The sequence below is a fragment of the Coccinella septempunctata genome, chromosome 6 (assembly GCF_907165205.1).
Source record: "Coccinella septempunctata chromosome 6, icCocSept1.1, whole genome shotgun sequence".
Classification (NCBI taxonomy): Eukaryota; Metazoa; Arthropoda; class Insecta; order Coleoptera; family Coccinellidae; genus Coccinella; species Coccinella septempunctata.
The window spans coordinates 31,014,135-31,040,258 of record NC_058194.1 but is presented as its reverse complement, the minus strand read 5'-3'; the positions used below and the strand labels follow the sequence as shown (position 1 = coordinate 31,040,258).

The 26,124-nt window shown below is 38.6% G+C and overlaps 2 protein-coding genes across 2 annotated transcripts in view; one reads left to right on the top strand and one right to left on the bottom strand.

Moving 5' to 3' along the window:
* Positions 1 to 20,040, bottom strand: part of LOC123316058 — a 40,298-nt gene extending 20,258 nt beyond the window's left edge. Inside the window, exons 1-4 of the mRNA XM_044901977.1 lie at positions 19,901 to 20,040; positions 16,032 to 16,507; positions 6,513 to 6,689; positions 3,275 to 6,057 (exon numbers count right to left, since the gene is read on the bottom strand). Coding sequence (XP_044757912.1) covers positions 3,275 to 6,057; positions 6,513 to 6,689; positions 16,032 to 16,176 — 3,105 coding nt within the window. The 5' untranslated portion in view covers positions 16,177 to 16,507; positions 19,901 to 20,040. The remainder of the gene's footprint in view (positions 1 to 3,274; positions 6,058 to 6,512; positions 6,690 to 16,031; positions 16,508 to 19,900) is intronic.
* An 871-nt stretch (positions 20,041 to 20,911) lies between these two features.
* Positions 20,912 to 26,087, top strand: LOC123316100 (F-box/LRR-repeat protein 6). The gene is made up of 11 exons (XM_044902075.1): positions 20,912 to 21,241; positions 21,728 to 22,115; positions 22,173 to 22,504; positions 22,560 to 22,807; positions 22,859 to 23,016; positions 23,072 to 23,241; positions 23,355 to 23,480; positions 23,574 to 23,741; positions 23,799 to 24,018; positions 24,074 to 24,233; positions 24,290 to 26,087. Exons 2-11 carry the CDS (start codon positions 21,812 to 21,814, stop codon positions 24,540 to 24,542), a joined length of 2,139 nt encoding a protein of 712 aa, XP_044758010.1. The 5' UTR covers positions 20,912 to 21,241; positions 21,728 to 21,811; the 3' UTR covers positions 24,543 to 26,087.
* Positions 26,088 to 26,124: the final 37 nt, after the last annotated feature.

Below are 26,124 nucleotides of genomic sequence, written 5' to 3'. Positions count from 1 at the left end.
TACTGCTGCCTGAAACCGTCCATGTAAAATTCAATATTCCATTTTTCCCCACATGCTAATTGGAAGAACCAATATCATGTTTCATTGTTTTGTAATTCTATCGCTGCAAGAAAATGATCATATCACGTATGACATTCAGACACGGCATCATCGAATAATAATAAGGTCTAATTCCAAAAAAAATTTTTTTTCGACAACATTAAATTCGGTCAACTCGCAAAAATAATGAGTTCGGCATTTTCCCGAGCAAGAAACATAATATAACGAATTAAAATCAACTCCGACGTCTTCGAATTTCCCGGACTAAGTTTATAGAAAATTCGATAGAAACCAAGGCATCCAGGAACTCCGCTGTAGGGAGTCTGGGAAGTCTAATTACTCCGCTCGAAATAGCATCGAAAAACATTCAAATTTCCCTTTGAGGAGAAAACGGAAAAGCGAATAAAGCCAGCGACGAACTCCTTAATTACGCCCTAATGAAAATTTAGGGGTGGCGAAATTGCACGATTTCAAATTAACCGAACATATTTACCTAATTTTTCAGTTAGCGTGTTCGTCATAAAGAATGAAATAACGCCTCGAATACCGTCTTTTCATTAGATAAAATTAAAATAATGAATAATGCAGCATATCTACCGGAATTGGGATCGTTACAACCCTCCAGAAATACCACATTTCGATGGGGCGGACAAGCAGAACACTTCGACGTCAAGCACTGAAGTCTAACGAGAGTGGAAAAGCACTAATTTTCAATGATCCACTGGATTTGTATAAATTAATAGCGAGTCCGCATTGAGATCGATCATACAGCAACTAAATAGTACACGTAAGCCGCCACGAGGGTGGTTTCGATGGGGGTGTACAATAACCGGGTCAGGCACGAAGAGTTCAAGGTCATTGCTGTAAGGGTTGCTTTTGAATAATTAATAAAGTTGATAATGGAATATTAGGCTCTAGTTTTTCGGAAAGAAACTTAAACAGCAAATATACTGGGTGGGGTAAAAAAACGTTTGATTATATTTATAATGGTTATTTCAGAAAAGGCCCACCAAGATCATTTTGAAAGGGATAAAGCCCCTAGAAATAGGCGCTAAAAAATGCTAGAATCGTTTGATTTTGAGGTGGCAAAATGTTGAAATTTTGTACGAAATAAAGGGTGAAATTAATAAAATGAATAAAAATTCATTGAATATACGTAAGAGACTAGATAGGATAGTTGGATGTAATACAGGGCGAGTTTTTAATTCGTACAAATATTTTAACAGTAGATTTTTGAGGTTAAGAGAAACACTTTTATCCCTTTTTTTCCGAATCGCCTTTATTTAAAAGATACAGGCTGTTGAAAAAACATAGAAGAATAAAATTCTATCTCACAAACGGTTTTATTTATTTGATGAATCTTTTTCGAACACAAGATATCACTCACGTCTTCCAGTTTTCTCATTAAGACCATTACGTACCATAAAAATACCAAAAATTCAAAGAACCCAACTCTTGAAACTAAGTTGCACTCTATCTAATGAATATTTATTATTTATGATGGTTTCCTAATTGTCAATGAGATCCAGTAATTAGATAAAAGCATATGGTAAAGTAAGAATTATAAGTATAATTGATAAAGTAACTAAATTCAATTGAATTTGAAGTTTGATGATTCACATTTTTTCATTCATGGGAACTTAAAAATTCCTATACGATTCTTCGAATGAATCAAATCATTTACGATAACATAATTGAAAGGATGCCAAAATTATCTTTTCAATGAGCAACGAACTGAATAAAGCAGCCTTTCATATTTTATTCATCAGTACTACAATTAAAAATATAAATGAATGCAATGATAAGAATAAAACTTTGCAGTCACGTCTGCCCTCTTATCATTAGGTTCAAATGAGTTATTGACAAGAAAAATGTGGATTTGCCGTTTATTTTCACTGGAATCGCAAAAAAAATAATCGAGCTAAATTGATACGTTAAAAAAATATATTTTGTGTTGAAAAGAGACGCTGCATATTCGAATATACCTTGTATAGTTGAAACCAAAAACTGTATTACATGATTTTCAATTTCGTTTTCAATAGGATCAATTTTCTAACCCCTACACCTGTTTCGTTATCAAAATAGCATCTTCAGGTAGGTGAGACTGTAAGTAGACAAAATTTTAGAATCATGGGAGATATAAGCAAAAATTTTATTACATTCTGCTCGATGCAAATCAATGTTTCATAAGCATTGCGAAGGGTGCGATTTTTATTACATAATAAAATGTTAAAAAAACTAATAAAGTTGCTTTTTAAATCTAGTATAGCTATGGGGTTTTTCTTTGGAATTTCAAATATTCCATCCAACCTGATAGTTGTTTTGGTTGGAATAACCTCTAGGCAAAACTCAACCTGTAAATATAACCGTCTGAGCTTCCAAAAATACCTTGGCGGGAAAAGTAACGTAAGTTGAACCCAAACAATAGCCCATATTTCCGAGAAATCCCTTTCTATTGCACACCAAGGTAGAAAGTGCACCCTTGAGGGCAATAAGGGGGACTAGACGTAAAACGAGCATTACCAAACTGATAACAATGGATGAATATCATTATTGAAGAAGAGACGTTGAATTATACCTGGCGTCAGTGGCGTCGTTTGGCCTAATTCAATTTTAATAGCTGTTTAACGGTATAACCTGTTGCTGATACAACTCAGCTCAATCGATTTAATAGATTCTGTACTACACGATTATTATTAGTCAACATGAAGAAATGAAAAAACGCCTTGTACAATACGAGTTGAAAAATTACATTGTAGGTTTCCCACGTTAAAAGAGGTCGAGTTAAAATGGTATTGCAGATAGTGGATGACCTCTAAACTTATCACCGAACTCGATTGTTTCACGCTAATTGTCGCTTGGCAAATTTCGAAACGAGCACTCATTTAGATTCGAAGTATTGTTTTTACGTTGCGGTGGGTAGAATTTACGAGGATATTAAGGATGAGAATGGAGGTACAGATGGTCGTATTATAGAGATCGCAAAGCTATTTTGACCGAGCCAAACTGCGTTTCTTATCATCGGTCGCTGTGTACTAGCCTATTAACCTCGTTACCAAAATAAATTAACCAAATCGTTTTCGAACGTTGTAAACGTTTGGAAGTGAAGAATTTTGAGGTTTTCTCGAGATTTTGTCAAAGTTACGGAAGAACATGAACTAGGTGACACAGTATCGATCGTTGGGAATTCTGCGGATACGATTAGGGGCGGTAAAATTGGTGTTTTTCGACTCACCTCGACGACCTTGATGTTCTCCTTGTCCAGCAGGAACTCCATGGATTTGTGGGGCCTCTGGGCCTCCCTGGGCGCCACGGAGAGCTGCAGCCTGGGGGCCTGAACCGCCCCCAGATTCAACAAACTTCGCGTTTTCACATCGGCACCATCGGTGATGACCGTCACCTGCGTGTCCAAGTCGGTTTCGATAAGCCCCATGGGCTCCATTGGCCGAGGCCTGGACCCTGAATCAATAGTCTTCCTCCGCCGCCTCTCGTGCGATTCACCACCCTGCTGGCCGGCGGCGGCGTTCCGTTTGACGCTTGCGCCAACCACCCTAGGGGGCGCGCGCGGCACCGGCGGTTTCCCGCTAACTTTCCCGATGGTTTTCTCACTTTCCTCCCGTTTCACATTGTTGTTTTCTGTCACTGGGGGTCCTTTCAGAGGGATGTAGATGTAATCGTCTTTCGTGGCTTGGCGCACTTGAGGGCCTAGTTGTAACAAGTCACTGGGGGCTGTTTCCCTGGAGGGGACGTTGCCGTTTTTCTTTTTCGCGTCTTTTCTCGCGCTGAATCTGAAACTGGCCAGTCTCGAGAAGAAACCGCCTATTCTACCCTTGTCTTTACGGGACGCCGCATCTCTTGCTTTCGCTGCCATACCGACGACTGACTTCGAGTGCACGCTGTCGGTGTTGGGGCCCTGCACGTGACCGGGCGCCGTGGTAGTGGGAGTCTTCATACCGTATACATTGTCCAGGTCCAGATGGGTGTGTTTGTATTGTATCCCATCCCCGTCTACGTACGCCTTTATCAGACAACCGTCCTTGTCTTTCTTCATCAGCTGACTACCTCTTCGTTTCAACTTGATGCTCATATCCGGCTGACTCTTGGTTTTAGCTAGATCGCCCTGGAAGAATCTCAGCGATTCGATGAATTCCAATTTTTCCTCCCTGAAGTTGAGATCCGGCTGGCTGTGCGACATCCTTCCCGGTTCCGGGGACCTGGAGCTCTTGCGTTCAACAGGTGTCGATGGTGGGGATAGTTCGCGATCCGGGGTGCTCTGCAGACTGTAACTGGACTCCCGCTCTATGGTCCCAGTGGATTCGGAATCGTCGTTCCAGTTCACCTCGTCCACCAAGGGGTTGAAATGGACCCCTTTCGACGACGTTTCCCCCAGCGATTTGGCGGAGGTTATGGTCTTGTCGTCGAAATCTGACACTCCGCTGGTACTGGTGCTCCTGTCGATCAAGGAGCTCTTCCGTCTGACGTCGTAACAGGAGCGTCTGCGTTCGTCCTGTTCGAAATTGGTCGGGTTTGGTCTCGCCATGGATACGTTGGGTGTGCTGGTGAAGTACCTGTTTTGTTTGGCGATGGATTTACCCACTGGACTGGAAGGTAACACCTTACGTTCGTTGAGGTTCGTAATGCTGGTCCCAACGCTTTGGATGCTCTGCTCCGATATCGCTTTCAAGACCTTACTGTCGAATTCCTCCAACGTGTTCCTGGGACGTTTAAGGATCGGCTTTTTGATCAAGCTGCTCTCGTCGTCGCTCAAATCGACCCTGTTGGCCATGGCTTCGGCGTAACTGCCTTCTCTACGGAACGACATCTCTTCCTTGAGTTCCACGAGGTCCAAACTGAGGAGTTCCGATAGGTTGCTGCTGTTGCAACTGGAATTTTTAACACTGTCACCGGTCTCACTGTCACCCACGTTCAAATCGGCTATGTCGAAGTTCTTAGCAGCGACGGAAGTATGCGCGCCGTCCTCGAAACGCCATTTACAGTCCTTCACCAGGTTCAAGTCTTTAGGGACACTGCTGCAGGTGCAGGCGTTGCCGTCCAACAAACCCTTCGAGTTTAGGTGCAAATTCTCGACGGACTGCGAATGTTCTACTGAAGCCGCGACCAGCAGGTTGGGTTCACTGGCGGACGCGGTATTATATTTAGAAGCCAGTCCGCATTCCTGCGACTTTTCTATATTTACGTTTTTCGTCACGGTGGTATCTTGGACAGCGCCGCGACGCCGCATGAAGCGTTCGATCAGGGGACTACGGTGATTTTCCAAGACGTCGTACTTATCGAAGACGCTGAGGTCCTGGTAGCTGGTCCCGAAATTCCCCGAGAAGCTCTGGAAACCTTCACCGTCGTAGGCGTTGAAATCCACGTGCGTCTTAGGTTTTTTGTACAGTTCCGGGTTCAAATCGAACCTTGGCTTCATGTCGCCAGGCGACGTCGGCGAAGCGTCGTTAAACTTGCCTAGGTGGTCGCTGTATCCGCTGTCCTCGCTCAGATTCTCCACCGACACCTCGTCCTTGGTCTTCGGCTTGGTCGCGTTCAGCGTGGGCAAACTATCGAAGCTCCTCCAGTTCCGCAGGTTGTCGTAAGACCGCGACCCCCCCAACGTGCCGTCACTGTCACCCGCGTCACTGCTGTCGCTACCGCCAAAACGTTGCGTCGCATTGTAGAAGGACTTGTTCTCCTTCTTTCGGGGCACGTCGATCTTCAGGACCTTATAGTAGTCGCATTCTTGCTCGCCGTCGCTCTGAGCACGGTCCAGACTGTCCGGACTCACGTTGGATTTGCGCTGGACGTCTAGGGAGTCGAAGCTGAACTGGGAATAGACGCTGGGCGAACTGTTGCAGGTTTCTTGGCATTGTTTCTCGAGGGTTTCGAATTGGAGAAGACTGCTAGAGCGGCTGATGGACTGGCAGTCGTCATCCAGGCCGACAGTGAGGTAGTTCGGGTCTTGCTTACGGCGTTTGGCAGGGCAGGCCAGCTCCCTGTCAGATTCGCAGTCCAAGACATCTGGAAATGAAAAATGGAGGATTTTGAAGAGATCGACAGGCTTTCCAGTGCGAATCTAGCAAAGATACAAGATTTGGAAGAGTAAATGCATCGAAAATCTCATTCTGAATTGAATGCCACGATTCTCACTGAGATTTCATAACAAAATTGAGAAAAATTCAATCGTCTACTACTACAACCTTAACATTTCCTCTCTTCTAACCAAAAAACAGTATTAATCCACCAGATAATAATCAGATTCATTTCTTTAGTTGTGAACTCCTCCAAGATTCATTTCTTCGGAAAGAAACGCGGAAAATACGAATGAGCAGTCAACAGGTGGAGCTAGGCAACCTGAAATACGCTACTGTGTATCCCGGATTGCCGCGAACAATCGACGAGTGTACCAGTGGCGTACCCCTCTTAGAACGTCGATTCCGCCAAAAACTGATGTTGCTCAAGTGGTTATATCTCACCTTTGTCGATGCAGATGACTGATCCAGCTTCTGAGTCGGTCGCTAACCAGCCTACCGGAGATGTTCTAGCTTCCGAGAGGTCACTGTCCGATTGGAGATCATCTGATGTCTCCTCTTGTATGGTCTCGAGATACATGTAGTGCGAACCGCAGCCTCCTTGAAAGAAATAATCTGCATCTGTAAGGGAATTGAGAGGAATCAGTGATAACTTCATCTTGTAAGGGCAAGGCTATTCGGATTAAGGAGAATTCGTGAAATATGAAATTCAGGGAGGGGGAGAAAAATCTCCGAGATCCTGCTGGATATTTTAATATATCCTATAGCCTGTGAACAGCATAACGGTGATAGTGGAATGGCACTAGTGTTTTAAAGTCGTGAAACCCGAGAAGAAACCACAAAAGTGATACGATTGTGATTACTACCTTACATAATACACATCGCTCAATGAAAGAAGCATTGTTTTCAAAGTTACTCATGCAATTCACTTTCCAGAGCGATATATCACGCCTATGGGCTGTCGACGGAAGTGGAGACTATCTCTGTACCCAAAAACGGATGTAGAGCACCTTCAAGCGGAAAGCACAGGGAGCGACCCTTCTTGTTGGAAGTGCCCAATCAACGACGTAGCAAGAGCCTTCGTTAATACTTCGATGCCTCGTGAAGTCACGTTTTGAATCATCCTTGTCTCGATAAGGAAAGAATTCAGGATCTCTGTGATGACAAATCAAATCTTGGACTTTATTGCTCGTCAACATTTGAGGATACGAAGAAACCACATCATTTACGAGCAGACTCATTTATGATTTTGATGTAGGATTTGTTTTGATGGCAAAACTGATTTATTTCTACTTCTAAGAACAATGAACTCGCAGATATGTTTATGTTAATGAAGTTATCAACGGTGTAGATGCAAAATTACACGCAGCTAATTTTTTTTCGTGCATTTTTGCATTCCGCTGATGGATCATTTCGTCATCTACATTCTCGATCGAAATTCCTCAGCCTCTTCACTTCGTCGGTGAATGCAGCCATAAAGACTAACGGGTTTTCTCATCATTGTCCGGAATGAGGTTAGTTTTACAGAGTTCGACTCTTGTACGCCGTATGAATTCTATATTAATTATTGGGAAAGGACTTATTGTGAATATTATCCGCTTATGAAACGCGCCTTGTCTAGAATCGATCACGTTCAACACTTTTTGCTCATTTTATTTCGTTTCAACGCGCTAGGCCTGTCAGAAGTGTTTAAGTAGATGAATTGTTCTTTCACTTCCTATTACCGATTCAATGCGGAAGTTCTCCATCATTGTGAAAACGCAGAACGTTGTCGTTTTGTGAGAAAGGAGATTTTTCACAGTTTGCTTTAGAAAATTTCTTCAGAGATATCTCAACCCAAAGAATACAAGTAGAAGAATAAGAAACATTTCATTTTCTATCCGTATAATAAAGGTATTTGGACATATCACTTTATTTCCAATGAACAAGATGGAAATGTTGCTTTATCCCCAATAATTCCTCCATCTCTTCCTCAAATTTTAATGGCGTCAAAGAAAGATACGGTACACTTTCGCTGTGGAAAAGCGGGACAGTTATATTTCAAGCTACATTAACCAATTCGTATAATCGAATTATTCGGTCGGTAGCCTTTACACTTGAACCATATTTCCTGCACGTCTATGTTCAATGTACGAATTGGAAATGAGCACAATGAACGTGTTACTCAGAGTGGAGAATTAGTCTAAAGAGTTTTTCTACCAAAAACGTCGGTAAAATTCAGAATTTTTTCGTCTGAAGGTTGAGGAAAAAGTTTGACCTTCTTATGAAGGTCTATACACCTTCATGTACATACGATGTGTATGTGGTTGTTTCAGAATTAACGAATTTCAAGGGGAATCGAGTTTTATTCGGTAATAGGAGTCTGATACGTCTCAATGTTTTCTGTGGACCCAAAATGTCCTCAAACCCATTCTTTGCATCGATTAAACTTGACCTAAACTGACCCAACCTAAAACTTCCACTTACTATAAACTAACCTAACCAATAACTAAAGACGTTCTAACCTGAGGACTCAACAAAGATCCTCAAATTCCACCTTGACGTCGACTAGACTCAATCTTACCTAACCTAAACTAGCCTCCAACCTAATCTGAACCAACCTACCCTGAACTAACCCAACCTAGCCTAAAAAAAAAAGTTTTCTGACGATATGAACCTATTATTACATTTTGTTAAAGGATGAACCTGATAATCAAACTCCACAAAACATTACTAGTGTCAAAGTGTATCCTGAGGAATGGAAAAGGTCCTTTTTGAATGACTGACCTGATGCTTCTACTCGACAAAACTCAACCAGTGAGAGACGTTACGTGTTGATCTAAATGTATCCTGTTCCTGAGGACTGAAAAAGGGTCCTCAACCTAACCTTTGCGTCGATTAGAGAAAGCATGTCGAAAAATGTTGGTATGACTGGCTTGTATCCGCGTTCCACATGCGAGACCAGCATCGACCGATACTTGTCTGACAAAGGTGAGTAAGTAGATAGTTCGAGTACTTGAAGGAATGCGTTTTGGGTACGGCTATACGTCTAATTCGAATTCCTAGCAGGTAAACGCCGTTCCCGAGCACTTTGCAACATACAAGTCAATCATCTTGTTCGAATAATGAAATACGGACTATAAAAATAGTTATGCAGACTGATGGAGATGTGAATATGCAATTTTTTTTCGAAAGAGGGACATTTGGAAATCAATCCGTCGAAAACGCTAAATGAAATTTGGTAAAATTTAAGGAAAGCCCAGTCAACCCTAGCTCCTGGTCAATTCGACCCATTTTGAGGACATTTTGAGGGAATAATCGATGAAAATAAAGAATCATAGGAACCTCATCATAGTATGTTGGATAAACACCAAAGTCTTAATTTTGCTCTAAATTTACCTTTCTTATACCCGTTACTCCTCAAACATTTCCAAAAAAGTTGAAGCACGAACTGATATCATAATTTTACTGCATGAGCTCAGTGAAACTCTTTATTCAGTGAGGAATTTTGTACCATGAAAAAATTATGTGTTATTTCACTGTTCAAAGGACATTCAAGTTCTGAAACTAAGGTTTTGCGATTCTAAGGTCATTTTTCTTCTTTGTTTGTGATCGACTCCAAAACATTCTTTCTCAAAGCCAGATACTCAATCATCTAGATACAATTCTTAGAATCAACAGGCTCTGAAGATGATGCTATAAAACAGGTAGGAAATTCCTTTACGTAAAAGGATTCGATGCAACAGAGTTGAAAAGAATAACATATTGGGGTCTATGACATTGTGATAAAACCTCAATTCAGGGTTGTTTAAGTTTTTATATATGATCGAATAGAAATGGTCATCTAGCTAGGAGAAAGGGGATACCAAACATTCAAAAGAATGAATGGAACGAAGGGGATAACAATATTCAGGTCAGTCTTCAAAACCCTCCAAAAACTCCTGAAAAATTGTAGTTTTTTCATCTTCACTCAAATATGAAAATAACTAAGGAAATTCACCAAGATTACGTCAGTCAGTTCCTCAGAAATAATAGAGTGAATCAACAAATTACTACACGTTTCGCCTCAAACCAATTCATAAGTAAGCAATTGCATGTGAATGATGTACTTTCAAGGGCATGACCACCATAATTCTGTTACAAGGAAATATGTGTGTCAGGAATAAAGGTACAAATGTTCTAATTGCCCAAAACCTATTTCTCTGTACCTTCCTACTTGCGTTTATTCTCACGTTTCAATGGGACACAAACAATGGAAATGAATTTCTGTTTTCTGTCAGTTATTAAACGAAATATATTCATTATTTCTTATGAGAATGGGAAATCCCTGTGTATGATGACAAAAGATTGAATTAATGAATTAACCAATCATATTTGTGGTTTTGTCTTATTGTAAACAAGCGTTAGAGCTCATTATGGAGCTTATGACGCTTGTTTGTATGAGATGATGAGTTTTTTGAGATACAGAATGTTTCACGAATTCGTCAAAAACCATATCTTCGAAAATAAGCGTAGGCTTGAATCATTGAATGTTCCCATTGCCCTGTTAACTGTCAATTTCGGTTTTAAAACCTGCTATTCTTATGGTATTGTCTCGAAATAGCTAGAAATTCAGACGCCATTTTGCAACAGCATGAGCACGAGCATAATGAGGTGAAAGTTTGATATCATCACTTTGTTCAGTCACGGAAATCGTTCGTTGTCTGTTGTTTTTCTTCGCAGACTTTCCAAAACATGCAAAACATCACTAGATTGATCGAAATTTCTGGGTGGAAATAGGACCGTGTGGAAATGTAGAAATTCATAGCATTTACAACATTTTCAGATGCTTATCGAGGCCATCTATTGTTTGAAAACGACTTTGTCCTCGTGTTCAAGAAAGTAGAAAGAGCCAAGAAACTTGTATGATACTGTACGAACAATCGTAAACGAAATAAGCTTCATATTGTGATAGATTTTAATTTTCTTATGATATCCTCATTTATTGATATGTAGTATATTGTTTGATTCATGGTAAGAACCAAAGAAATCCAGATTTTTTATAAAAAAGGCACTTATATTTCAATGCTTGATGATGGAAATACTCGTACCCTTCTCGAAGATAAAAAAAAAGTTGTGAAACAAACCATATTTCACTCAATACTCACTTGTTTCTAATATACAAAAAAACGTCCTCAGGACAAATCACACATGCACAAAACGAACCTTTCACAAATGAAACCCCAACTTTTCTGATGCAAGTATCACATGTTGATCCTTCTGATTTTGGTCACTTCCGAATTCCAACGTGGTTTTAATTTAAGACCTCATCTGTTAATTCAAAAACATTATAAAGGAATGGTTTATTTTCTGAAAGATCAACTTGAGGTACCCGCCAGGGAAAGTCAAGGCTAACTTGTATCATAAAGAGATCACCTGCTTCAATTATGTATGGTAAAAAAATTGATAATTGTGAGAAGTTGCTAATATATATATAGTTCCGTTCAATCAGAAGCGAAGTTATAATTTAAGAAATTGAGCGGTTGTCTTATTATTCCTCATTTTCCCATAAAATCAAGGAAGTACGTTTTGAGCAACTGCTGAGCTCAAAATGGACTGGAGGAATTAAATGATATCGAGTTAGGTGGATTTTTACTTAAATTAACTGAACCTAGCCCAAAAACACCGAGGTCTGTCACGTCAACCAGGTACATCAAAGGAAAACTATTTCTCCGCTCTGTGACCTATTGACAGAACAGGATGTTTGTCGAAAATTGAATAAAAGACGTATTTGCTATTCGGTCAAGACAAATAGAGCTAGATGTGGAACTGATGAACAATGCAAATACTGAAATACTTTCGGCAGATATCATCGAAATATCGACATTAATGATGATACACAATGGTGTCATTCAGATCGTTATGACACTTCTGCGAATTATGAACCGTGAAAAATGGCTGTGTTCCACATTGTTGGATCGTTCGATATCTAGCCTAATATCGAGTAATGTGCCAATAAATTATAATTATCATAATACAGGCTTCAAGTACGTAGTTAGCTACGTTTGAATTGCAGCAACTTGATAATGGGGCGTAAACTTTCACTGGTTTGAATTATGTATTGTAAAAGCCATTTTTGTTCGATCGATAAGAGAAAAATCTTGAATTTCACGGATAAACATAGAAAAGCACGTACTGTGAAGTCTTTTGGTATTATTTCTCTCAACAAATGTATTATATTCTTTGTGTGAGAATGAGAAATTTCCCAGATAAGTTGCAAAATAACGAAAACAAAGTAAAATAACCGGAACTTTGCATATTTAATCTAATTTCGTTTTCCTAATGGATTCATTTAAATGTAGGTGTTGATTCATAAGAAGGTATTTCACAATGCAAGTTGATCACGCAACTTGTTCAACGTAATACCGGTTTCCAAGTAATCTTGGTGGACATAATGTAAATCTTGATATGGCTTTGTATCAGGTCAACCAGAATCCAAATTCAGTTCTCGAAAGATTATAATGATGCACAGAAGAAGCTTTTCAAGAAATTCTTCGTGAGTAGGATATGCAAATTTGACAGATGAAGATCTTTTCGACAGTACTTCGACTCAGCTTGTATACCATTTTATTTCTAGTTTGAAAATACGCAACCAATAAAGCATAATATCGATATAAATGAATTTGAATGGTTTCTTTCAATGTGCTTGTACAAATTCAGCTCATAAAATTGCGAAAGGTTCTAAAATCACGATTAGGAATTGTAAAAATCTCTGTTTCCATTGTGGATGACAACATGTTTTGAGTTTCTCCACAATTATTTATTCACATCATCATTGTCATTCACTTCACGCCTGAGCTGCAGGTTTGATAGGTACCTACGTCTATTTACTAATTAGTTAGGTACAAGTTTTTCACAGCTTGAATCATACTTTTACCCAAACAAGAAGGGATACAACGTTCTGTTTCTCTGGAATCTTCAACGTGATGATTTGCATTGTTTTAAAACCTATTCGATGTTTCTTGAGGTGGTATTACCCAAGGTGTCATTATCTACGATTGCATCTGCAGAACCAGACACCAAGGACATCTACTATTCACCTGCAGATATGTGTATGCTTTAGAACAGGAGGATTGGAGCCAATTTCAGTCTGTGCTCGTTCTATTCAGACAGTCAAAGACAGATTTCTGTAAATTTTGTGCTCGTTTTGGATCTGGCAGTATCGATATGACCTATATTTTCCGAACAAGCTCTTACCTCCCACAGTTATCGAAGTCATTATTTCATAAAGCATTCCCTGATGCATTATCCAATTTATCTCAGTGGAGTCCGATTTTTAGTAGTGCGCATTTCACGAGATAGCGTTTGACGTCGAACATTGAACTAAAGACGACGAAAGATGTAAAAGCAACCCTTACTAGGTTTCTCGGAGGTAATTGAATTGGCAAACGTGATCCTTCAGCGATTGTGGCGGGAAGTTGGACTTGAGGAAAGATTGCATCTCTTTCCTTATAGAAGGAAGTTGGCAACACTTTCACTCAGGCAGTCAACAAGGCTTTGATTGATAACAGGAAACTGTGGTACATAATACAGATAATTCTTCTGGTTGTTGCATAAGTTTTTCCAGAAAAAATGTTAGAAAAAGCGCAGTCAAAAACTTCTACTTAATAGTATTTGAATTTTATCCCAAAACGATTAACTTCCAGCACTATTTGACAAGAAAAATCGAAGAATTTCAAATTTCTCAATAATTCAAGTGAATAATATTCAAGATTCGATCAAAGTTGTTCTTTTTTTGGGTCCCAGAACTGGCGAAGTTTTCTACTAACTGCCTGTGTTCTGTTTTTGTGTAATGGTGTGCCAGTTTCACCTTACTTCTTATATCTGATTTTTCATTTCGTTAAAATCTTTGTTTTCCTGTTCGATATCGTCATTTTTCAACATATGTCGAATTCTTTCCCTTTGATGATTTGAATCGAACTCAAGATTAATTGTGCTATAAACCATTGCCAGTTGAGTACGGAGAAAGCACCAATATCTGAACGTAGGTAGTAAACTGCTGAATTGATGGAAGATTTCTAATAGTTTTATACATAACTATAAATTATTAAATTCCCCAAGGTACAATTCATAAATAATTCATAATTTTATTATGCATCTTTCACCGATGAAAAATATCGATAATAAAACACTAACGCTGTGCTTTCAACGAGACAAATCGATTAATCGGTTTTTTAAACTTCCTCCAATACGAGACGAAAAAAACAAACATCCTGGAGTCCCAGATAAATAAACGGGGGCGTTCGCAATGTTGCCAAGTTCTATGGCTGTAAGTCTCGCCAATTTACGATAAAATTTCCCCAAGAAACTCCCCAAATTTAACTTGAAAAAACTAGAACAGATTTTAAGTTTGAGATTTTCATCTGATTTCTGTTATATCCACAAAGAAAATCAAGATCTCTAGCAAAAATCCTTTGCTCAGCAATTCCACAACAGCCTTGAAAATGGTCGCCATTGACGTAGATCAGTCTGCGTGGGTGGGGTATAAACTTTATCACCTAATAACGAAGTTATTTCAACTTTTCTCAATTGTTATCTAGCTCCGCGATCTTGCAACAAAAACGCACACTTCAGTCTGTATAAAGGTCATGTTAGAACAAACAAAAATACGAGGTTTCACCTTTCACCAAATTCAATAGTTTATTGCTTCATATCCGCTATAATATCACGTTTTTACGTTATTGTTCTCCCAGGTTAACATAAGAAAGGAGACAATTTGGTGAGAAAGAGATCTCTGGGTTTTGTCTACTCTTCCTTCAAGTGTACAGGGGATTTCCGGAAAAAAAAACAACTGAGATATTAATTCCGGGTACATGCAGTCTGCAATAATAACCGAAGCATGATTGGTGAGATATTAATCATCCATAAACGTCATACATCAAGGAAAAGCAACTCGAGCTTTGTGGACTGACTGGAATCAATGAACCCAACCCTATGACGCTATAATTTGGTGATAACCGGTAAATTCTACATCAAAAACTGCTCAATCTTGCATGCCATACATTGTCCAAAGGACGCAAAGAAGCTGGGACGAGTATTGAAGGCCCAAACACGAAGATGCATTCAAAACAGCTTCTTCGTCGTTTTCTGGCTGTGAACAGGTAAGCCAAGTTCCTGCCATTCCAGATACATATTATGAAAAGCAAAACTTTCAAGGTTTCAATGAGAGGACCAAATTTTGTATGTAAATATCCGATTTCGATTGAGGAGTGGATTTCCTGAGATATCTATGGTCACGCACAAAGGACCAAATAGTTTCTTCGGGTTAAAGCCTACTCTAATCTTTGAGATTGTTAGATTGTACGCAATAATAGCTTATGAGCAATATGACTCTTCTCTCCATGATCCTTAGCAACATAAGCTTGTGGGATCGGAAGAATGACCATGGGAAACTAGCTTTCATAAAACAGTTCTTGGAGTTCCTGGAGTTGCGAGTAATCTTTCATTTCGAGATTGATATTGGGAATTGAACTGGGCCATGAGGAAGGTTTTGCACACATTCAAGCAATGGCGTCATTCTTTGAACCATATATCATAGAAAAGTATGAGTTAGATGACAATATGATCATCATCTTGAAAAAATTTCCAGTCAAATCCGATTTCAAATAAAGGTTGATTAATTACTGAGACTTTAAAACAATGGAGCGAACTGTTTCAAGAAGAATTTGTTAAGATCTAACTGCATATTATTCGCTACTATAGTAGCACACAAGCTGCTGCAGTAGCATCTCTGAAATCAGCTCAGGGACCTCCAAACATATCATTTGATGAGCTGATGAGCTTCAGAGCCATTTGTTCGTTGTAATGAAAATCAGAACCATAGAAATGAATTGATAAGGGCTGCGTTCCACAAACTCGATTAGGTACAGCGATTTAAAAATGATCTCATCTGAATCCTGCTGATGCTGCGTGACCGCATCGTCCAAAATAAACGGTTACACTCACCTGGACTTCCGATGAAATCGTCCCTTTCCAGGAGAGCAGAGGGAGTCTGGAACCCATAGGCAGGCAGCCAGGAGTTGCCTCCGTTCAGATCCAGAGCCTGTCCCGGCCAATCCGTGGGCCAATCGCCTATAGCGACATCCTCCATGTCATTCACACGGTCATAGAACGGTAAAAACTGAATACGGGAGCACAGAGTTCACAAACTACCTGTTCGACACTACACGCAACACTGACTGCAGGTCGCACCGGCGTTGAGGTCTCGCAACTGAAAACTGACTCCGGTTTGGGTTTAACGTCTTTGCCTGTCTCACCAGAGATCGTCCGAGTTCGTTTCACCACAGTCTCCACACTTGGATGGTGTTATAACGTTACAATAGCGATGGAACGCACCGGTGATTCCATGGAAAGTATATAGTTTTCGATGGGTCGACGTATCTCTGGTGCACTATCCGGGTCAGTGGTTCTGTGGTCTGTAACTGAAGAATTTCAAATGTCAGCCGAGCTGTTTGGTGGATCGATGAACGATTAATATTTATCGAATGACCCTCGAATTGTGTAGATGCGCTTGGTACACGAATAACGGTCCGATTTACGTGGGAATTCAGCAGATTGAAGATCAAGACTACTGGTGGTTTTGGCCCAGCGTTAGCGCGCATAGAATACGTTAACACCTCAGATATGAAGTGAGGGAAGCACTGGCGTGAAGCCAAGAGCTCTTGCTTTTCCTAATCCGCGTAAGCCCTATCCAGGTTCAACGCCGATGACTCCCCGAAGAGAAAATGAATTTTCCCATTATTTCCAACAATACTTGGCTCTTAACTAACGTTTTGAAGGTGTCATCTAATATCTGACTATACAAATTAATGATCTAACAGGAATAACCTATCGAGTTTCCTCAAAAATATTTCCGCCAACAAAAACTGCCGGCAATTTCTCTACCGAACTTCCTGCTACCTTACGCGTTTTGCTTCCTCGACTAGTTTCAGCAAAAACGTTCGATAGACATATCAGAGCTGTACTTTAATCGGCACAAACTACGCGTATGGCTTCCGAGGAAAGTTAATGAAGCTTAGAGCTCGGTCCTACAATTCATCGAGAGCTGTTCAACTGGGTCAAAGAAATTGTTTTAAAATCCATTTAACCGAATTGGAACAATTAGAGCTTTTAAATCTGTATCGATGGGGAGCCATAAGCGTTTTATGGTTATGGTGTTGGAGATTATACAATTTTTAGTAATATTTGGCCTAGTTCTTATGACTTGGTTGAACTCCATACTCAATTATTTCTCTATGATGTTCTTCACGTAGATAAGAGACAACCAAACTGTATATGTTAGCTTGAGTAGTATTTTACTGCAGGATTAAGTAGGAACAGAGGTTAGACTGCTCTTAGAAACCTTCAAATAAAACTAAACTAAAGAGCCCCAAAGATTCTGAGCTGGTTGAGCTGAACTTCACTGTCAAGACCTTACTGATGAAATCAACGTGTAACTTTTCGGTTGACCACCATGTATATTGTTTATTTCCATCGAGATCTACATTAACGATAGAATTTTTTGTCCACAATGGCTGTCTAGTAAGATATCGATACATAATAGGTAATAGGTATTGGTTTATTTCGCAACATAAACCAGGCAACGTAATGGATAGATAGAACCAAGCGTAGATTGGAATTTATTGATCAAAAACACGGAACCCGCGTTTCCAACTGCGGTCTGTGAGGTTCATTAAAAATACAACTCTCCATAATAGTTGAAAAAATTTTAATTGAAATTCACACTGCCTTTTTCCTGTCTCATATAAAGAGAGAGTTTGAGACAAGGGCGGTTCCAGTGGAGAGAATGAGAGAAATCTATATTTTTTCGAATATCGAAAAACGATTGTATTTCCCTCTTCGAATATGAATGAGTTTCAAAGTAGTTTTCTTTCAAACATATAGCATATGTTACAATTATATCGATTTATTTTTCTGGGAAATAAGCGTGTAGAATGCTGTTGAATCAGAGCCTACCTCTTTTTCTATTTCGGAGGGGAATCCTCAGATTTTCCAAAGAAAATCCGACACGGAAAAGATCTCTGATTATTATCTAAGCCAAACAATGGTTCCAATATTTTTCCTCTCCAAGCTCGTAGACGAAACCCTTGTTTGCGATGTGATTGTAGACTTAACTTCTTATGTACACAGATAAGTGGCAAGTATGTTAATTCTCTAACAATACCTAGTTGATTTTCACTCTAAAATCGAAACAATAACATCCACCGATAATGTTTGTTTTACCGTGGAATGAGATAAGAAAAGTTTTTGGAACAGTCATTGAAAAAAATTATGGGTATAGTAAGAGTGGAAAATATTTTTTATTTCCACAATGATTGATTACCAACAGAACTTGGAAAAAACATCTGGATATTGGACAACCTTGTACTCTGCATAATTGGAACGAAACGATTAAATTGTCCTCAAACTAGATACACAACATCCACAATATCGAATATTCATTTTATCTCGAATAAATAAAGAATAGGGCACAATTTTTATGAAGTAACTGGTAATTTGATCCAATATCAATTCACGGCTCGCTTTCCAGATTATAATGAGCTTATTTCATCAACCATCAGTGATTACCGTATCTTTTATCGATTAAGTAAAAGTAGATGAAAGTGGCAGGTTCCAATAGTAATTATTACGTCTATTCTAATTTTCAACAATAATATTCAGGAGGTGATCAATCACAATTAGAAATTTTAATTTGCGGTGTAATAAAGCATGGAAAATTATGCTCCTTGTTTGGCGAATATTTCTCTTCAATTCGTTCTACTTGAATATTTCCAGGAGAAAATTGATTTAAGTACAACTTTGGTTTTTCTAGGTTTATCAATTTTCTAGAAATGCAGAAAGGTGGTATGATAGGTCTAGAGTTTTAGGAGAAATTGGAGTATACATCAGAATCAAATCAGGATAATTGTAACCAATTTTGCTGCCATTCAAAAATTTTTATAGAAAATTCCTGGAAAATCCCAATTCACTGAAGGAAATCCAATTCTAAGTGGAAATAATGAAAAGGAAAGCCACTTCGTCACAGAAATCGTTCGATAAGGAAACAATTGCTGATTAAAAGTACTGGAATGTTTCCAATACGAGAGAGTTATCTTTATCGCCAAATTTCAATAGATGATATACTCAATTGTATTCGAGAAACCTCCATTTTCATTATTATAAGCTACCGCAGGAAAAATTTGAACTAGCATTAAAAATAATTATTTTTATCGGGTGTTGCGGTTAGCTCATATAACTCGCGAAAAACTTTTTCCTGTTCGAATCAAACTTGAATTATACATTGAACATAATTTATAAGATTCACGCAAATTTAAACGCATAGAAATCATCTTCATCCTTAATAGGTACCCAAAGTTTGATCATATTTTAACAATGAAAGAAAAGAAAACAGAACAATGAAAACTAATTCCTTTTTGATATGATTAGTAGCAATAGAGGAAAGAAAGAACTGCATACCAGACAAAATTTCGATCGCTCAATCTCCTGATCTGAAACTAGTACACAAATAACGAAATTTTCCACTTTAAATCGAAAAACAACTATTATTTTATCCATTTGAAACTCAAATTCGATTTGCACATTTTTTGATCTAATTAGATATTCACTGTGAACTGGAAGATAAGAGATATCTCGATAATTAGTAACCTAAGCAATTTTTCAATGATAAACTGGTCGGTTTATAGGAAAGCCTAATTACCTCGATACAAATTTACCCCAGATTGGAAATATTGGCAGAATAGAGCTTTCTACGATTGTCTGATGGAACTCACCTCGATAATCTCATAATTCATAGCAAAAATTATGTGGAAGCTCACCTGTAAGTGAAACAGACACCAAATTCTCCGGCGCAACTATGATTTTATGAGTGCCTATTCTAGATTGAGGCTGATGGTGTATTATCATCTATTCACTATGGCAACAGGACACCGGTAGACGCCACAGATGAAAACAAAACACAACACCAACAACGGACGGCACAAAAATGTGACAAGTAGCAAGGTGATTGGAGAGAGATGGAATGAATGATCCGGGACACAGGTTGCTAGCGAGAAAGTATCTGATTGCTGGAATCTTCGCTCTATTCTATTTGGTCCTTCGATCTTCGTTTTCGACAGTTAGATGTTATATGTGGTGCTGCCGGAAGTGTTAATAGGGCCTAGGGGGTGGAAGCCTTCTTTTTTCATTAAGGATTAGATTACAGCAGCTAGACCTCATTATTACCTACAGTCCTCTTATATCCATGATGATTTAACGAAAATAGAATTTATTCCTTCTCATCAATGTACTTGGATTCCAGAAAAAAACTTTTATAGAATATTTAGGAGGGGACAGTGTGACCAAGGATCTTTTATCAATGAATCCGACCAAATTTCTGCTCAGAATTATAAAATACAAACATTTAGGCAAAATGATAGCGTTCTCGTTATCTCGTTCCTACGAGCAAGCTCCCAAAACTAAAAAAATGGTGGATTAAATTTGGAAAGAAAGCTGGCATATCAAAATACATGAACGCGTATGAAGGGTAGCGTATAGCTTGGTATAACAAATGTTAGGCAACACAAAATACAGCTGTCTAGAAACACGGGTTGAGCCATCGCATACTTCCATTTAAAATTATCGCCATAATAAATCAACTTGGATCATAAACTGCTTAGAATGCATTTTTTAACAATTAAACTCAGTTTAGCGTTTTTCAAGATTGTCAAATAAGCAGAAGCGTACAAGCGTCGGTCGTGAAAAAGTAGAGACAGTTGCGTCCTCTAAATGTCAGATCTAAGAACCTAATTAAATGCATCATTGGAATGGAATATGCTAACGAAACGTACTATGATTAACATGCAATCCAAAATTGAATACATTCTCGTTTTTCTTCACAAAATGTGCACAATTCCAACTGTTGTACGTGTAGATTAATAAAAATTTCATATTTTTTTGAGGGGGTCATTATTTGTATTCTGTATTATCGACGCGAACGTGAGCGCCATCTGCGTCCATCGACAAAAATAAAAAAGAACAGCATCTTGCCTGATACTGGAATAACAAGGTCAACAACACATGAATGGCAAATGGAAAGAAATTGGTGAAATAGTTTCGTTTTGAAGTTATAGTGATGTGAATAGTTCGTAAATATGTACTCCCTATCGGATTTTATCGAGGTAAGAGCCTACAAACTAAGATTTCCATGGAAATACACATCCTAGCATAACTAACCGATAACGATTTTCTGTTAAAGTCAAAGAAATTGGTGGAAATTCGAATATTCGTCGATGCTTTTCGGTGTTTTTCCACATATTTTCACAGGTAAAGAAAGGAAAATGCTGGTATTTGGAAAAATCAGATAATTTTATCGAATCCTCTCCTGTCAATTGTGATTGTTTACGATTGTTCTACATATGGTTTTTACCGCGAAATTCAAATCGTTTCCAGTTAACTCGATCGAAGTCCCTGGAAGCATTACATGGAAGCTTCATCAGTAGTGAAAATTCGACATTTCACCGAATTCAACCAATTCTCCAGAACTCAAATATAGGCTAAATTTCAGATTCTTCTAGTTTTCTAGAAGATTTCTTTTCATCTCAAGTGAAAATCAATGTTTTATGGTTGAGAAAATCTTTGAATTCATTATTGCTTTTTGTTTGCAGGTGTAATCAATTATTTAAAATGTTTTTACCAACATAATTAACATCTGCCTCTCAGTGGATGCTGAAAGTGATTATACTCTAATCATGTCTGAGTTGGACTTGATAACTTCAGAAAATAGTGCCACTTCTAACGAGGGTAGTTCAATGTATCCTCAAGATGATTCCACAAGGTCTCAAGACTCGATGGATGTCAATGGCGAAGTGAAATTGAATTGTGACTATCTACCTAATAATAATATGTGTGACGATGTTGTTTCATCGGTATGTGCATCTAGTGAAATGTGCGGTGGTGGAAGTTTGCTACAAAATGAATTGTCTCCATCATCTAGTGCGGCTAACATGGATTCAAGCTTGGAATCAGCACAGGATTCCCAGGATTCACAAGATGGTAGTACTCTTTAGATTTTTTCAGTGAGCTATGAATTAGTTTTAAATTTTTCTACAGATGGAAAGTCACCAGCCACTAACATTTCTGATACAAAAACAGCAGACTCTTTAGAATCCGAACAATCTGTCTCTGACACTGAGGTTCGAAGTTCCTTGAGGTTAAGGAACACAGCTGTAAAAGATTACACTAATGGAGCAATGGACGATTTGGATGACGATATTCCAGAAAAGACAAACCACAAAGTGTCGAAAAGCAAGAAGAAGAATTCTTCCCCTGGAAGAGGTAGACCAAGAAAGGCTCTTGTCCCAATGTACCATAGTCAAATAAGTGGGGATAAAAACACTATCAAGATTAGAATTAAGAAGAGCAGCATCACCGAACAGGAGCAGGTAAGAAAAATTTCTTGAATATCTGATTTGGAATCAATCTTTGGTCTGATTTCAGATGACACCCAGTAAGAAGAAAAGTGGTAGAAGAAGAAGGCACAAGGTTAAATCAGATACTGATGCCAGCGACTATGAATGTACCAAAAAGAGATATAGATCATCCGCTAATAATGATGATTTTGTTTCGAGCAGCCAAAGTGATGAAATTGAGGATAGTGGCTGGGGTAGTAAAATACCGGAATCTGTCCTCTTCAGGATATTTCAATATTGCTCCAGTCAAGATGGGGCTCTTCCAATCTTGATCAGGTAGGAAGTGAAAATATAGAGTTTTTCCGATTTACATCATACTTTCCATAGGATAAGTCGTGTGTGTAAGCTTTGGAAGAAGATTGCAATGGATTCAAAGCTTTGGGTCAAAGTGGATTTGAACTGTGTCAAAGAAAAGGCGAGGACGGAGCTTAGGTTACATTGGCTGATCGAAAGTAGGCTCACTTATTGTCAAGATTTAATTCTGGGTATGTTAACCACAACTTTTTTTGTATGAATCGGAGTTATTCGATTTGTTTTCAGGGGAATGGAAAATACGGAATATTCAGTCCGCCTTGGAGGCCTTATGCGAGGGTTGCCTGGACCTTAGAGGATTGAACATAAGTGGATGGCAGGGACTCAGTGCTGAAAACCTAAAGTACATAACTACCGAATGTAAAAAGTTGGAGAGGCTGGATCTTTCCTGCATAAATGTAAGTTTGATGTGTTTATTTTATCGATAACCTCCTAATTTGTCTGTCTCCTGTCAAATAAATGATCTTAACCTCAACTGTCATTCATATTGGATGCTTTAAATTATTTACAGTCGACATCTGCCTTGAATGCTCAGTTGTTTGTTTCACTGGGACAAGCTATGAACAACCGACTAACACATTTAGTCTTGGCCCATAACAAAATGGCGAGTTTCACCCAAATTGTGGCATCCATTGCGGTAAGTTGTTCTTTATAAGGATATTTGTCAGTATATACTCATTTCTCTCCAGTCGAGAAAAACTCGTATATTAATTCAAATATTTCTTTCCAGACTCACTGTTCCAACCTTCGACTTTTGGATATATCCAACATCAAAACTTACGCTCACAATACAGCTCTCTTGCACATTGAAAAGTTGCAAATCGGTTGCCCTAAACTGAGGATATTGAGAATAACCAACAGTCAAATCTGGTTAGCCGCTGCTTCTATCACTGATCAGGTAGTTTATTCAAGTGTACATCGCTGAATATGTACTGAGCTCATGATTTCTTCACAGGTTCAGTCTCCGGGCTTCCCAGACCTGGAGGAACTCTCATTGGCGGGCGTTGAGGACGACAAGACTACCACTTCAAGGTCAGCCGACGACGACGCCATCAATCGGATCCTAAAATGTAGTACGAAACTGCGCTTGCTCGATATTAGAGGATGCACCAGACTAACCGACTCCGGACTTGTCAGAATACCAGCATGGGACTTGGAACATCTATTCTTGAGCGGTAACCGTCTTAATTCTCCGACGTTTTCATGTTTTTTAAATCGATAATTTTCCAGGTTGCCAGATTACAAGGTCACAAAATTCGGGCTTGGAACTCATTGTGCAGAAGTGGGCCCATAGCCTGTTGGAGGTGGATCTAGCCTGGTCGACTGCAACGGAATCTCTAGATGCAGCTGTGAAAGCCTTGGCTGAAGAAGGTTCCAAATCGAAATTGAGGTTAGTTTTCATCACTGACTTATGTCACTTGTCAAATCGATGATTTAATTTTCCAGTGTGCTGAATCTGTGCGGGTCTTCTGTGAGCTTAGAACCGGTCAAGGCCGTCCTCGCCAGCTGTTCCAACCTTCACTCGATAAACCTCCAATCGTGCCGCGCACTGCCGAGGGGTATAAAGCGGTTGTACACGGGCAGCGCTGTTGAGGAACTCAAGCAGGCGTTACAAGACAAGCCAAAGACTGAGGACGGTGAGGGATACGACGAGGAGAAATCGCCGACGTATAAACCATCATCCACGCCTCCAGATTGAATTTCGAAACGATGAAAGATGATTTGAGGATCAAAAGAAGGAATGTTTATTATGGGTCGGTGTGAAGTGTGGTCTTTTGGAAGTGATTTCTGTGAAGGTATTCGTATGTAAAAGTTTTTATTTCAGTGATACCTCTACGGAAACCAACAGTTATAGCGTGTAGTCCGAAGAATTGGAAGTTTTCTCAAGAAAAATGATTCGTTCGAAAGTCAATATCGTTTTTCGGCAAATAGGCGGTGTTAGCTGGGTTAGCTGTCAAACACTTGTCAGTAATTCCCTCATAACCTCATTGTTGCGTCAATTATGATCGAAATGGACTGATTGAAAGCCTTGTAAATTAAATATTCGAGAAAAAGACGGTTTTAGGTACTTCTGCGGAGGAAAGACATCTTTGAATATTCTCGTTAAGATATACTGTTCAATTTCCTTGACAAATTCCAATTCTTCAGAATATTGGCTGTGAAAACTTGTAGCGACCCATAAATATAATATTAAGAGATTTATACTGCATGATTCAAACTCAGTTGAACTAGATACGGTATCGAAAAAATTTCAAGATACCAAGAGCCTTTTGTTAATAGCAACATAATTATTTAGAGGTATGGTAATTCTTTGATTTGCTGCATGAAGGAATTGATCATACTAAAGCGATTGTGAATTTTATGAATTGATTTATTTTATTGAATTTTCGAATCTTCTTTTTTTAATTTATTTGATTCTTCTTTAATTTTTAGTGAAAAATTGATCAATTTGATCTTGAAACATGCAAAATATTGTACAGTACCTGTCTTAGCGAAAGAAATATTTAACAAACACCAATTATAAAGAAATTTTATTAAAAGCTAATTGTTTTAAGGAAATTTGTATATATTAGCGGAGGGATAGTGGCACTTCTGGGTCATTTCTGAGTTTCATTGTCTTTAATTTATTTTAAGTGCTCATTTTTAGATCAGTGTCAGCAACAGAAGATTAACGTATTGGTAGAAAAAATGAACACACAGATTTTGATCGAATTTTCCCAGTTTACTGATATTTAGTTTATTATGCATACCAGAAATGTAATAATTGGATATTATTCCAGTTTTGTCTCTGTTGCTGATAATGGAAATGTTTTTATGCTTATTTTTCATTCTTATATTATTTTATGTTACTTTTCTCTTTGACGATGTTTTTATTCTTGAGTGAAATAAGTAGGTTACTAAGGAATACTTCAGGATAGTTTGACAGCTTAATTGTATAAAGAAAGAGAACAGTGTGCTTAAAAACCAACTATTCCCCATTTTCTGTTGAACAGTGTATTTACTCCTTTACGCGCATCTTGGAAACTGGCGGCAACTTCAGATCGTTATTTATTTTTATAATTTGAACGAGGAATAATTAGAATGATCAGCCTGTGTAAATGTGTAGATCTTATTGTGTTGTGTTTATTACTTCGTCTCATTATTATCAATGTTTTCTAACATACTGTTTTTTCTTTTATTGCAATTTGCACTCGATATCATCTGTACTAATGTATAATATTTATAAATATATCAATAGGTTCCAGTTGTTTTTTATTATTTATTAAAGTATTCCAGTTAAC